This window comes from Cervus canadensis, chromosome 24 (assembly GCF_019320065.1).
Source record: "Cervus canadensis isolate Bull #8, Minnesota chromosome 24, ASM1932006v1, whole genome shotgun sequence".
Classification (NCBI taxonomy): domain Eukaryota; kingdom Metazoa; phylum Chordata; class Mammalia; order Artiodactyla; family Cervidae; genus Cervus; species Cervus canadensis.
In genome coordinates, this window is record NC_057409.1 from 28,320,158 (window position 1) to 28,334,730 (window position 14,573).

General features: G+C 54.2%; 1 protein-coding gene and 1 non-coding gene across 3 annotated transcripts; one reads left to right on the forward strand and one right to left on the reverse strand.

Moving 5' to 3' along the window:
* The first annotated feature begins 868 nt into the window (after positions 1-868).
* LOC122426970 lies at positions 869-1,032 on the forward strand. Its single transcript, XR_006265315.1, has one exon. It is a non-coding gene; the product is annotated as a U1 spliceosomal RNA (small nuclear RNA).
* A 7,567-nt stretch (positions 1,033-8,599) lies between these two features.
* CTDSP1 (CTD small phosphatase 1) lies at positions 8,600-14,530 on the reverse strand. 2 transcript variants are annotated; one of them, XM_043445886.1, is made up of 7 exons: positions 14,398-14,530; positions 12,870-13,018; positions 12,332-12,433; positions 12,085-12,141; positions 11,340-11,432; positions 11,016-11,201; positions 8,600-10,325 (listed from the first exon to the last, which is right to left on the reverse strand). In XM_043445886.1, exons 1-7 carry the CDS (start codon positions 14,462-14,464, stop codon positions 10,197-10,199), a joined length of 783 nt encoding a protein of 260 aa, XP_043301821.1. In that variant the 5' UTR covers positions 14,465-14,530; the 3' UTR covers positions 8,600-10,196. The 2 variants fall into 2 exon arrangements, with proteins under 2 accessions (XP_043301821.1, XP_043301820.1); XM_043445885.1 differs by having other exon boundaries at positions 12,332-12,436.
* Positions 14,531-14,573: the final 43 nt, after the last annotated feature.

The window sequence follows — 14,573 nt, forward strand, 5'->3', positions numbered from 1 at the left end:
CCAAACCAGAGGAGCAGGCTCCTCCATCCTCCCTCTTCCCCTTGGGGGAGGGACCCCAGGATGGGGGAGCCCTGGACACAGGGATTTAGGGCCAGGAAATCAGATTCAGGGCTGTTCCAGGACTGACGGGACCCTAGCACCCCTAGAGGTCGCACGCTCGCTCCGAGGGGCACAGAGCTTTTCTTGTCTGCCCCTTCAAAGGTACTGGCTCCTCCTCCTGCTTTTATGAGCTGCAATAAACCGGTTCCTTTGGACTCTGCTCTGCCGTTCTCCCCCGAAGCCACGGCTTGTATTTCTGAACCCTGATCCTAGGGGGCTTCTCGCTCAAGATGGGAAAGGAGCCAGTCTCACTCAGAAGTCAGCATCACCCCCAAACTCAGCGTCCTGGGCAGCTGCCCCTCAAACTTTACCCCTGCAGAAATTCTCCTGTCACCTCCGCACGGTGGTCCTTAGGGAGATGAACTGAAGTGGGCGGGGTGAGGCCAGCTGCTTCTTCTGGCCATACCTTCCCAGGAGTTCTTGAGACCAGATGTACACGAGTGTGCACATCTGTGCATGTGTGTGCAGGTGTGCGTGCGTGAGCTCATGCAGTCTGGTAAGAGGAGTAAATGCAATTCAGGTGCTATCTTGTTTCTTTAAAAGCACCTTTTTGTGTGTGAATAAAAAGTATATGTTCAAGACTTCCCTGATGGCCCAGTGGTTAAGACTCCACACTTCTACTAGAGGGGGTTTGATCCCTGGTTGGATCAAACCTGCATCACCCTTATGGCAGAAAGCGAAGAAGAACTAAAAAGCCACTTGATGAAAGTGAAACAGGAAAGTGAAAAAAGTTGGCTTAAAACTCAACATTCAGAAAACTAAGATCATCATACTTACCTGGCAGGGGAGATACCATGATCACGAAGGTGGTTTTCCCAGGGCGAGGCTTATCCATTGCACTCTGGATGTGCTGACCCCTGCGATTTCCCCAAATGTGGGAAACTCGACTGCATAATTTGTGGTAGTGGGGGACTGCGTTCGCGCTTTCCTCTAAAAAAAAAAAAGAAAAAGAAAACTAAGATCATGGCGTCTGGTCCCATCACTTATGGCAAATAGATGGGGAAACAATAGAAACAGTGAGAGACTTTATTTTTGGGGGCTCCAAAATCACTGAAGATGGTGACTGCAGCCATGAAATTAAAAGATGCTTGCTCCTTGGAAGAAAAGCTATAACCAGCTTAGATGGTGTATTATAAAGGAGAGACATTACTTTGCCAACAAAGGTCCGTCTAGTCAAAGCTATGCTTTTTCCAGTAGTCATAGTCCAGTGAGAGCTGGACTATAAAGAAAGCTGAGCACTGAAGAATTGATGCTTTTAAACTGTGATATTGGAGAAGACTCTTGAGAGTCCCTTAGACAGCAAGGACATCCAACTAGTTCATCCTAGAGGAAATCAGTCCTGAATATTCATTGGAAGGACTGATGCTGAAGCTGAAACTCCAATACTTTGGCTACCTGATGCAAAGAATCAACTCATTTGAAGAGACCCTGATGCTGGGAAAGATTGAAGGCAGGAGGAGAAGGGGATGACAGAGGATGAGATGGTTGTATGGCATCACCAACATAATGGACATGAGTTTGAGTAGACTCCAGGAGTTGGTGATGGACAGGGAAGCCTGGCGTGCTGCAGTCCATGGGGCTGCAAAGACTCAGACACAACTGAGTGACTGAACTGAACTGGGGAACTAAGATCCCACATGCCCAGCAGTGCAACCAATATATGTGTGTGTGTGTGTGTGTGTATGCTAAGTTGCTTCAGTCATGTCTGACTTTGAGACCCTCTGGATCGTAGCCCACCAGGCTCTCTGTCCACGGGATTCTCCAGGCAAGAGTATTGAAGTGGGTGGCCATTTCCTCCTCCAGGGAACATATATATTCGCTTAATTATATGGGCTTCCCTGGTGGCTCAGATGGGAAAGAATCTGCCTGCAACACAGAAGACACGAGTTGGATCCCTGGCTTAGGAAGATGGCCTGGAGAAGGCAATGGCTACCCACTCCCAGTATTCTTGCCTGGAGAATTCCATGGACAGAGGAGTCTGGTGGCCTATAGTCCTTAATTATGCAGACAGGCAAAAAGGAGAGAAAAACCTCCTAATTCCACTACAGAGATAAATCTGAGTAATGTATTTTTATATTTTGGAGTATTTCGTTCAAGGTACTGCCCAGTACATATGCTGGGGGTGTATACTCTCTGTATATATGTATACTCTATGTATATAGTACACCATATGTATATACGTGTACTATCATGGTCCATGGGATTTTCCAGGCAAGAATACTGGAATGGGCTGCCATTTTCTTCTCCAGGGGATCTTCCCAACCCAGGGATCAAACCCGGGTCTCCTGCATTGTAGACAGACGCTTTACCGTCTGAGCCACTTGGGAAGTCCTGTATATACTATAGGTATACTATATGTATATAGTATCTATCATCTATCTTTTAACTGTCTCATGGTAATCCATTAGATAGATGGCATAGTTTATGTAACCAATATCTCAAATTATATCCAATTATTTGAAATTACTAAGAATGCCTTGGTAAGTATTATTACTAAACTTTTGCCAATAGATTGCATCCATTATCATGTATTTAGCATAAGCCCCCTAAAAGTGGCATTGCTGGGTCAAAGATATGACTAGTCAAGTTGTCCCCCAGAAAAGTCACATTAATTTATAGCCACATCTGTATTAGCGGCAGCTGCCTGGTTTCCCCAGCACTGAACTCCAGCTTTTAAGAAAATCTCTGTCAGCCTGAATTGTCATTGTGTCAATTTATATTTCTTTGATTACCAGCGAGATAGACCATTAAAAGTATATTTATTGGGGAATTCCCTGGCAGTCCCGTGGTTAGGTGGGAAGGGCATGGCATAAATATATATATTATGTGTGTGTGTGTGTATATATATATATATATATATATGCTATGTCTTTTGTGAATTTTTAATTGATTTGTTGGAGTTGTTTATATATTTAATGTATTAAGGTTTGTAACCCTCCTATCATTTAGGGCATACTTTTCTCTAATTTAGTTGCTTAACTTTTAATTTAGCCTCAGAATTTTGGGTGAAAACATGTGTTTTGGGGTTTTTGTGTGTGTGTGTGTGAGATCTCCGTTCCCCAAGGAGGGATCAGACCTGTGCCCTGTGCGGTGGAAACACAGAGTCTTAACCATTGGATCACCAGGGAAGTCCAGAGAATGTATGTTTTTAAGAATTATTTCCAATTTCTTAATTTTGATAAATGTCAAACATATTGAAAAGTATAAATAATAGTATGATAGTATAATAAACAGCCATGGACTCAAGAACTAACATCTGCAATATGTATATATTTGGAAGTAAATTGATGATATTACTGTACTTTAGCTCAAAATATTTGTCATTCATCTCCTAAGAGTGAGGAACAGTCTCCTTCATAAGATTTTCACAACTGAGAACACTAACAATTATTTCTTATATCATCTTCTACTCAATTCAGTCAGTTCCTTCCAGGAGGACTATAATACCTGGTTTCATTGATTCTTGATCAAATCATGCACTTCCTTTGATTGTTATGTCTCTTCAGTATCTTTTAAATCTAGAATAGCTCCAACTTTTTCCTGATGCTGACTTACCCGTATCAAGGGCAGTGTGTAGTAGAACGTTCACACTGGGATTTGTCTTTCTTTGTGTACTATTTAATTTGTTCCTCTTCCTCCTGTATTTCCCACAAGCTGAAAGCACCTCTGAAGATCTGGTTAGGTTCTGGTTTAACAATTTTTTTTCAAGAATATGTAAAAAGGGACCGTGTTTCTTCAGCTATAACATCTTAACAGTCAATGGGTAAATCCATGGCTGATTCATGTCAATGTATGGCAAAAACCACTACAATATTGTAAAGTAATTAGCCTCTAACTGATAAAAATAAATGAAAAAAAAAAAAACAAGTCAACAGGGAATCTATTTGAAGTGCAACTTCTGATTCCATAGGTCTGGGGTGGGGTCCAAAACTGCATTACTAACAAGCTCCCAGGTGGTGCCGATGTTCCAGCCCAGGGACCACACTGTGAGCAGCATGGTCAAAGGTGTTGCTGTGCACTTCATTCTGCCCGGCATCAAGACATCTCAGCATGACTGATATGAAGTTTGATCCCTTGATTATGGTGGTTATTGCCAGATATTGCCACCCTAAAGGCATCCTTCCCCTTTTACAATTAGAAATTATCTTGGAGTAATCTTTGGCCAATACTTTGGCCACCTGATGCGAAGAACTGACTCATTGGAAAAGAATTTGATGCTGGGAAAGATTGAAGGCAGGAGGAGAAGGGGATGACAGAGGATGAGATGGTTGGACGGCATCATGGACTCAACGGACATGATTTTGAGCAAGCTCCGGGAGTTGGTAAAGGACAGGGAAGCCTGGCGTGCTGCAGTCCATGGGGTCGCAAAGAGTCAGACACGACTGAGCGACTGAACTGAACTGGAGTAATCTTGGGGCAATTTGAAGTCATCTCAGGGCACTTGCAGCACAAAAGTTTCCAATTATTTACCACTCTCTACTTCTCCTTTTGTGAAGGAAATGACAACCCACTCCAGTATTCTTGCCTAGAAACTTCCAAGGACAGAAGAGCCTGGTGGGCTACGGTTCATGGGATCACAAAGAGTTGGGCATGACTGGGCACACACGCACTTCTCCTTTTGTAATATTATCATGTAATTACTTGTTAATATCTGTTTTTTTTCCCCCCACAGTATCTGTTTCGCTCACTGCTGTCCTGTGGCGCCTGGTATGGAGTAGGCATGCAGTGGCTGAAAAAAGAAATGAAATTTGTGATTTCTCTTTGATAATGTATTTAGAAAGCTGTAACTTAAGCCAATTTTTATTTTTAAAAATAAGTGGACCTGATAAAATAATTCCAAATATAAACATATATAATGTGTTGTATTATATGGGATCAAACTTTGCATCACTAAGGCTGAAACAACTGCTCTCATCTTAAATGACTCCCATCCAGTCTGCCATCTCTGCTACCCACAGTTAGCCACAATTTCCATTTCTTGTGTACCATACATAAGTACACAAAATTACATATATATATTTGTATCTACTTTTATATTTCTCTTTAATGGAAAACCACTATCACCATTGTTAGGAAACTTGCTTTGTTTTGTTGGCTGGTTTATCTTGGAGATCATTCTGTATCTGTAGATAGATATGGAATGGTCTATGTCTATCTAAAGATAGATAGTTCTACCTCATTGTTTTTCATCACTATATAATATTCTCTGGTATAGATACAGCGACATTTATTTAACTAGTTCCTTATTCTTGGACACTGAAGTTATTTCAAGTGCTTTGCTATTCACTTCAGTTCAGTTCAGTCACCCAGTCATGTCTGACTCTTTGGGACCCCATGGAGCACACCAGGCCTCCCTGTCCATCACCAACTCCTGGAGTTTACTCAAACTCATGTCCATTGAGTCGGTGATGCCTTCCAATCATCTCATCCTTTGTTATCCCCTTCTCCTCCTGACTTCAATTTTTCCCAGCATCAGGGTCTTTTCAAATGAGTCAGCTCTTTGCATCAGGTATTACCAACAAAATTAATACCCATATGCATACAGTTATATGAATATACATTTTATCTACCACATAAATTCCTAAAAATCCAACTGCTAGATCAAAAAGTGTCTGCATTTTGAAAATATTTTCGATGGTCAAATTATTCTCCAAAGAGGCTGCACCAAATGTACACCCTTGTCAGCAGTGGTGTATCCATGATTCTGTGAGTAACAAGCAAGCAGTGAGTACCTAAACCCCTCAGATAGAGACATTTTCACAGCCGAAGTCTCCAAAGCCAGAAGTCAGGTTGCCTTCCTCCCTCCCCTCCACCCCTGCCCCAAGAGCCAACCAGCCGGAGCTCGCTGCCAAGTTCATCTCCTGTGTCACATCCGTCACTTCGTCCTTCCCTCTTCACTGTCTTGGCTGCAGTTCAGGTCTTCAGCCTCTGTCGTTGGAACCATGTCTGTGGTCTCCCCATAGGGAGAGTCTTAGGTCCCTAACCAGGTAGCTCAGTGGTAAAGAATCTGTTTGCCAACATAGGAGACAAAGATGCGGGTTTGATCCAGGGGTTGGGAAGATTCCCTTGGAGCAGGAAACGGCAACCCGCTCCAGTATTCTTGCCTGGAAAATTCCATGGACAGAGGAGCCTGGTGGACTACAGTCCACTGGGTCACAGAGTCGGACAGAACAGCACACACCCCTGATATAGCTTCCAGGGGGTGGCTGCCAGGTTTCTATATGACTCTCTCCTGCTCAGTGTCCCTCTGGGGCACCCCCTGCCTGCAAGGAAAAGGCCACCCCCTTCGTCTGGCTACAGATCTGCGTTATCTCGCTCCTGCTTTCTGCAGTGTCATTTCCCCTCCTTCCCCCCTTGTGTGCAATTTCGAAACTGTCACTTCCCACGCTCCCTACTGTGTCCCTTGAGGCTTTGGCTTCCTTTCCTGTTGGACCTCCCTGCACAGACCACCTTCCCCTGAACCTTGCCTCCTTCCCAAATCCTTCGCAAGGATTTCCAGGCTCCCCATGTACCCCCAGGGGAGGTTAGGCTGGCCCCTGTGCTCCCCCCATGTTATCTCTTGCCCCCCCACTTGCAGCATTTCAGGTTTGGACAACATATTCAGATGTCTGTTCTCCAACTAGGAAGTGAGTTCCTTGAGAGCAGAAGCGCAGCCTAGTCATGGCATACCCCCGGGTCCTGGCACGGTGCCTGGCACCACAATCCATGTGGTTGCATTGAACTCTGTGGATGAAGTGTGTGTGTGTGTGTGTGTGTGTGTGTGTGTGTGTGTGTGTGTGTGTGGAAGGCTGACTGAGGTCTCAAAGTTGGGAGCGCTGGTGACTCTGCGGTGACAGGCCCTTCAGGATGCAAATCTGGGGGGCGCGAGTGTTTGCATGGAGAGCAGGAAATAGAGCAGGACCCCGAGGAGGGCCGGGCAGGAGGCAGGCAGGGCTCGGTGTTGACCCGGCCAGGGGCTCTCGGGCTTTGGCTCAGAGTGGGACTGGAGCTCAGGGTGCCGAGCGAGGGTGCTGCGTCCTTTCCTCCCGGGTGATGGCTTCGTGACGCTTTTCTACCAGGAAAAGTAATGGGGAGAGGGAAGGGGGAGGGGGCAGCATCACACACACGCGGCAGAGACCTGGGGGGACACAGCAGCGTCTGGAGCGCCAGGAGGCTGAAGTCACAAGGTGAGGGGATGAGGGCCGGGAGAGGCAGAGGGTGGAGATGGGCGGGGGGCGCGGAGCACGGGGATCCGATTTGAGAGGGGCCGATCTTCCTTCTCCCCAGTGCATGGGGGGGTTGGGGGAGGGGGGAGAAGCTACCCGCCGCCGGGAGAGGGCCTCGTTCTAGGCCGGCCCTCATCCTTCCAGCCTCGGGGAGAGGGTGGGATGTCTGCGCCCAGGCAGGGAGCCGGCGGGAGAGGCCCGGCGCCTGGGAGCCCGGGCGTCGGCGAAGACAGAGAGGCCTCTAGCGGCCACCGTGGGCAGCAGGCGAGGGGGAGCCGGGAGGGCACTTCCTGCCAGGGCCCGGGGCGGCCCAGTTTCGCAAAGGAAGTTCTGCCAGGGCCGGAGGGGCGGAGGCAGGAAGTGGGCCGGAGGCTCGCGCTAGGGTGCGGCCGGCGGGTAGTGAGAGGCCGCGGCCGGGCGCGGGGGAGGGCCGCGGAGGTGAACCAGACCGAGGCCGCGACCCCACCCATCCTCCGCGGGGCCCCGGACGCCTCCGCCTGCCCGCAACGCGGTCCGGCGGCGCAGCGCTGCCAGTGACGCCTCGGCCGTCGGCGCGCGGCCTGGGTCAGCCGCGTTCCAAGTTCTTCCGTTTGGAGCTGAACTTGGCTTCCCTCTAGCTCGCCCCATTCCCCTCCACCCTCTGGGGCCTCACGGGTCCCTCCCCTCCACTCTGGGGCGGAGACCACACCCCTCCCGTCTCCAAATACCTTCCAGGGGCCTCTCCTAGGGTCGCGTTTCAGTTCGCCTCAGAGCTAATGCTCTGTGGAGTCCTCCCGATGCAGGCGTTATTTAATCACTTCTGCAAAGAGGGCCTAGCTCCATTTTCCTGGTCAGACAACTGAGGCCAGGACCGGTAGAGTTAAATAACAGTCAGATGAACTCGGGCTTCCCTGGTGCCTCAGCGGTCAAGAATCCGCTTGCGAATGCACGCGATGCAAGAGACACAGGTTCGATCCCCAGGTTGGGGGGAAGATCCCTGGAGAATGAAATGGCAACCCACTCCAGTATTCTTGCCTGGGAAATCCCATGGACAGAGGAGCCTGGTGGGCTAGAGTCCACCGGGCTTCAGAAGGGTTGGACACGAGTTAGTGACTAAACAGCAAACAGCACACATGCACTCGGACCCATTCAAAGGTTGCACTTTCAGGCTTGACGCCCCTGGAAGGGTGAGAGCAGCCCTTCCCTCCACTACAATCCCCTTCCCTCCAAAGGGTTTGCTGAAGCAGTTGTGGCTTCACTGGACTTCCCCCTAAGTTCAACACCTCCCCTCCCCATCAATAACCACAGAGCCAGGATGGGGGGCGGTGAGGATCTGGCTTTCTCTTTAGTTCTTATCAAACTGTGGGGTTCTCCGTTACAGAGAAGGCACTTGGATGGGAGGGTCACCCGAGTCAGACCAACTTTGTCCTCCCCCCCACCCCCAGCTCTCTGCGGGGGGGGGGGCGGGTAATGACATGTCCACCTGACATCCCCCTTGGCACTGGTATGTGGGTCCCCTTAACCGTTAGGCCTTTGGGAGAACCCAAGGCCCTGGCCTCCAGACTCAGCATTTGGAGGAGGGATTCCAGATAAAGGACTCAGAGCTGGAAGGCAAGATGTCCCAGGAGCTGCCCCCAGCCAGCAGGGGGCAAAGCAGAGGGGCTGCAGGGGTGGGGTTGGCACAGGGGCAGGGGACAGCTTGGCCAGGTTTCCTGGAGACCCCCAAACCCCATAAGAAGGGTCCCACCTCCTACAGATCCCCTAAAGGCACCGATGAAGTACGGGGTGCAGGTGGGGAGGCACCGGTTAGGTGGTCTAGAGAGAGACCCACACACAAACTCCGCGGGTGGGCCAGGCACAGTACAGGGCACAGAAAAGGTGCTCAATGAATCATTTTTGAATGAATGAATGATCGGAGCAGAGAGGGTGTGAGGGACAAGGACAGGGCCTGGGGCCCCTTGGGCCAGCCTATTTCATTCAGAAAATAGTTTAAAAAATGTAAAAATCCTTTCCCTCCTCACCCCCCTAGTTTATGGGCCCAGGAAAGGGGTGAGGGAAGGGTGTCTCTACCTGGACCCTTCTCTCTCCCCCTCCCCTAAAAGTCTATATACACATATACATATTTATACGGCACCGCAGGATATTGCCTGGGCCCCCACATGGAGCTGAGGGCACCAAGCCCCAGGGCGTCCAAGGCAGAGGTGAGAGGTTGGAACTCAGGGTGTGGGAAGTAGCCCTCAGCAGCTGGTGAGCCCAGAGCAGCTGGATTCTGGGGTCCCGAACAGACCCCTGCTCCCTTCACAAGTGGAAACAGATCAACCCTCCCCGCCCTAGGCAGAGGTAGGGTGAGGGGGGTCTGGAGCAGTCCCCAGGGAAGAGGTGGGGAGACTGGGTCCTCCCCCACCAGCCTAGACTGCAGCAACCTGAAGGCTGTTCCGGGCAGAGCTGACCCAGATGGTGGCCCTGGGAAATTGGGCTGGGAAGAGGGCTCTATGCAAGGCACTTGGAGTTCACTGTTCCCAGGCTGGGGGTAGGGGGGTGGGGGTGGGGGTCCAAGGCAGAGGGCAGCTCAAACCCTGCCCCTCCCCCAAGCAGAACCGGAAGGGCCTGAGGGGCCCAGTTTGGCAGCAGAGAAACATGGCCGTGCAGAGAGAGAGAGGAAGGAAGGGGGAGTGGCACAGAGCCCCCGGGTCCCCCAAGGAGGAGGTTCTAAGGCACTGACTCAGGGACCCAGGGGCTCATGACCCTCCGTGCAGCCTGCTGCCCCCTCCAGAGCCTGGCCAGGCTGCTGGGGGGACGGGGGTGGGACGGGGAGACCCCGCTTCCCCGTGGCGCTGAGTTTTCTTAAGGCAGAGTCCGAGTGAGAGGGGTGCAGATGTGGTCAGGGGCAGGTCCGAGCCCCGTGGCGCCTCACTAGCTGCCCGGCCGAGGCTGCCTGAGCACTGAGTACACGTCGTCCACACGGCTGAGCTGCTCGAAGAAGGGCAGGAGGTCGTGGAGCTCTGTGTCACTCATGTTGTCAAACCACGAGGCCACCGGTACCTGGAAGATAGGTGCAGGGTGATGAGGGGGGCAGGGGGCCCTGGGCACAGAATGTCCAGATCAGCCCTGAGCACCCTCACCCAGTTTCCCAGCAAGTGGCACCGATCACACAAGTCAGAGCAGACGTTTTAGGGAACTATGCTCAACCCTGCGTGTTTGAGCTCTCTTCAGTCGTGTCTGACTTTTAGGGACCCCATGGACTGTAGCCCGCCAGGCTCCTCTGTCCATGGGATTCTCCAGGCAAGAATACTGGAGTGGGTTGTCATTCCCTTCTCCAGAGGATCTTCCTGACCCAGGGATCCAGCCGAGTCTCTTCCGTCTCCCGCACTGGCAGGCGGGTTCTTTACCACTAGCGCCACCTGGGAAGCCTTTACCCTGCTGTATGCTAAGCACTTGGACAGTTTCGGTTCTATTTAATTCTTTAAGAAAGTTATTTCTGGGATCCACTAACAGTTCAATGAACTGTTGAAATGGAAACTGCTCTAGTGCCCAGCAAGGGACCCAAACCCACGGCAGGCCACCTGTACATGCAGGCAGAATGCGCTGAGTAACTAATAAGAGACCTGGGGCAACTGTGGATGGACAAGGCGAGCGGACAGCAGGGAGGGGCCACTGAGGAGAGAAAAGAGGGAGGAACAGGAGGGACCAGACCCCCACAGGGCCCCAGCCCCCATCCTGCCGGGCACTCACGGCATTATCTGGATGGAAGACGTAGGAAGCGGGTGAGTTGTCCAGGATGAGCACACGACGCAGGTCCCGGCCCAGTCGGCTCAGGTCCTTCACGTAGTTCCCCCGGTGGAAGACACACGACTCCCGAAACAGCCGTGCCCGGAAGGCCCCCCACTTGTCCAACAGGTCAGCTACAGGGTCTGCATACTGGGGGGCGGGAGGTGGGTCATCGGGGGCAGGGAGGGCGCCAAGAGGGACCCAGAGACCTCTGCCCAGAGGCTGTGTGTCGGAGGCAGACAGAAAGCAGAGGTGCCCAGGGAGCCCTGCGGAGGGTGGAGGGCTCACCTTGGCCAGGCTGGCGGTGAACAGCACGCATTCGAAGAGCTCACCCATCCGCTGCAGGAACTCATCGACGTGGGGCCGCTTCAGCACGTAGACCTGGGGGGTGGGCCAGTGAGGGGACTGCTGGCCCGTGGGCCTGGGTGGGGTGGGGCAGGGTGGGGTGGCCGGGGGCTGGGCAGGAGTGAGGCGCAGGAGGCAGAGGAGCACAGAAGGGTGGCTGGTCCCAGGGCCCGTGGGCTCCACGTGGCCAGCCACCCCAACCACTGCCAGGTAAACCACCCACTGTCCCCGAAGAGGATCAGATAACCTCCGACTTCTGTCTTCGGGCCCTACCTCAGAAGGAATCACTAATTCCCACCCCTTCCTCCGCCAGGGCCTCGGCTAGATGTGGGGGCCTGGGGCAACCCCCTCACCCCAAGGCTGCAGGGCACCGGCCCCCGAGCCAAGTAATGGAGAACAGGCTGGACAGCACACAACCTATCCTGAATTACTTGAACTGGGTCCCGGGCAGGGTGGGGGCGAGGGGGCACCGAGGAAGACCCCCCACCCCACTCCCTGCAGGCCTTGGAGCTGGGCCAAGTCCCCGAGGGTCTGTGTGACCTCAGGTAAGTCTCACACCCTCTCTGGGCCTCGGACATTCCACATTTATCAAAATCCCATCTAGGGCTCTCAGGACTGGTGGGAGGAGCCTGGGGTCTGGAAGACAGATGCCAACCCTACCACCTCCCCCCCACCCCCAGCCCCTCACCTGGTGGACCACCCCATCAATCTCCACAGGAATGATGAAGTCAGCATTGTTCACTGGCTGCAGGGGGAAGAGAGCTGCTGGTGCTGGGGCAAGGCCAGCCAGGACCACCCTCCCAGGCCAAGCCAGGGTCTGTGTGACCTCAGCCAAGTCTCACACCCTCTCTGGACTTCTGACAATTCCACATTTATCAAAATCCCATCTAGGGCTCAGAGACCGGGGCCTGAGGGCTGCTGGGCAGGGGGCCCACCTTGAAGGAACTGTGCACCAGGGTCTCGTCCAGGTCGATGACCACGCAGATCTTGTCCGAGTCCTGGGCTTTGGCCTCAGGGAGCAGGTACTGGACTGGGGTCTGCTGTGGGGACAAGGGGGGAGCTGGCTGCTGCCACCTCTCTGAAGTCCCAGTCATTTCTCCTCCCCCAGCCCTCTTCCTGGAGAGCCCCAAGGACAGAGTGGAGACACCAGCTCCTTCCCAGCTTGGCCCCTGCCAACTCTGGAGCCTGGGGTAGGCTGCCTAGCTCTCTGGGCTTCACTTCCTGACCTGGGAAACCAACGCAGAGGAAAGCCTGCACTTCTGAAGGGGAAATTCAGAATCCTCAGGGCTAGGGACCCTCGGGAGGCAGTCAGGGTTGGGAAGGCCTGGGAGGGTGGAGGGCTCGGTGGGGGGGTAGGGGGGCTTCACCCTCCTCCACAGGGCCTAGCAGCACGTCATGAAGAGCCCCCTTCCCTACACCCCCCGAAGGGCTGACTCCAGGTGCCCCCATAGCTCCAACTTGGCCAGCACGCACCTTGGGGACGGCACCATTCTCCTCCACGAGCAGGGGCGCCCCGCTGTGGGCGGGCAGGGCCTCCGCGTCATCCCGGCAGACACAGCAGAAGAGCGAGTGGAGGATGCCCCTGCTCCGGGGCTTCTGAGAGGCTGCTGACTTCTGGTCACCTAAAGCAGGGAGGCCCAAGGTGGGGGCGTGCACACTGCCTGGCCTGCAGGGCTGTGCCTACATGCCCGGCTGCCAACCCCTGGGCTGAGAGGATCTGGCCATGCTAGCTTCATTGAGGGATACACACTAAGGTGGCAGCCTGACAGTCTTGGCTCCAGGCCACCCCTCTGCTCCCCACAAGTTCTTCTAATGTGGGTACAACGTCACCCACATTAGGGAGTGGGCTGGTTGGAGGCTGGGACGGGAGGTGTTTTCTCTTCCCAACAGTTTCCATCTCTGCTAGGGGAGCAGTGCATAGGGGCACCTCCTGACACGCACCGGACCTGAGCAGCCCCTGGTCAGTGGGGCCCCTACCAAAGAGGGCTGGGGCTTGGGGCTCTGGGGCCCACTCCCGCCCTCCTTCCATTCTCCGCCTCCAGAGGTCCAAAGTCCTCCCTGAAGCTGGGCCCAGACACAGGGGGTGGGGGCTTGAAGCTAGTGTCCTGCGGCCATCTACTGGCCCCTCCTCCTCCGCCCCCGCCCGGACCTCCAACCTAGATCCCGCTGATAGACTGGCCCACACTCCACCGACCCCCTATCCAACTCCCCCCGCCTCAGACCCCGGGCGGAGCTAGGTCCCGGCCACAAGTGGACAGACCTGGAGGGACTTCCTAGCCTCTTAAGTCCACAGCAGGACAGGGAGAGGCAGACCCCCTAGACCAGAACCATCAGTCCCGGGGTGCCCGGCCGATGCTGGCGGCATTCGCTGGGTGTATGCACAGACACGGTGCCCACCGGCTCCGGGAGCCAAGTGCGCGGTCCGATCACACGTCTCCTGCGGGCGCGCGGGCGATCCTTAGAAGTGGTTGTCTCTCTCCACGCCTCCACGCGGGACGCGGAAGTTTGTGGGGAACGTGGCCCTGTCTTAGCGGGAGATCTTTCCAACCCTCCCCCGCCCGCTGTCACCTCTGCGCCCCCTCCCGCGACCCAGCCAGACCGCGGCCCGGAGGGGGCGGAGTCTCAGCTGGTGGCCTGAAGGCGCCCTCTTCAGCCCCCCCATCTCCCAGCCCCCTTGGCGCCAATGGGGGAGTAGGGGGGGACGACTCTTGGGCCTCGCGCACACCCAGTCTGGGAAACCCAGAGGGCGCTCCGTGCTCCACCCCTGCCTCAGTTTCCCCACCTCGAGCAGACCGGAGCGCCCCAAAACGCGCCAGGCCCCGCCCCGGTCTCCGAGTCTCTGCAAGTTCAAACTCTCACCCAGCTCCCCCTCCGGTTGGAAGCTTCGGGTCCCGCCACGGCGGGAGCCCTGGGCGGCGGCGGCAACTGTCGCCCCCGAGAGGGTCCCGGCCCCCTCCTCTTTGCGGCGCCCAGTGTAAGCGCCCTCCGCGCGCCCCAGTACCTTTGCTCCGTAGCGGGCTCCGCGCTTCCTCCTTGCTGATCTGAGTAATGACGGCCGAGCTGTCCATGGGGCCGGGCGCGCTCCGCTCCGGCCGGACTCTGGCCCGGGAGCCCGGCCTCCCCCCCGGCTCGGGCCGGAATCGGGGCGCGGGGGGGAGGGGAGGGGTGGGAGGGAGG

What these genes read in the sequence shown, in the direction of transcription:
- CTDSP1 (XM_043445885.1), bottom strand. Translation starts at nt 14,464, where the DNA reads ATGGACAGCTCGGCCGTCATTACTCAGATCAGCAAGGAGGAAGCGCGG. An exon ending in TGGTGCACAGTTCCTTCAAG is followed by an intron (nt 12,142 to 12,331) that starts GTGGGCCCCCTG and finishes TTCCCCCTGCAG; the next exon opens with CCAGTGAACAATGCTGACTT. An exon ending in TCTTCCATCCAGATAATGCC is followed by an intron (nt 10,326 to 11,015) that starts GTGAGTGCCCGG and finishes CCTATCTTCCAG; the next exon opens with GTACCGGTGGCCTCGTGGTT.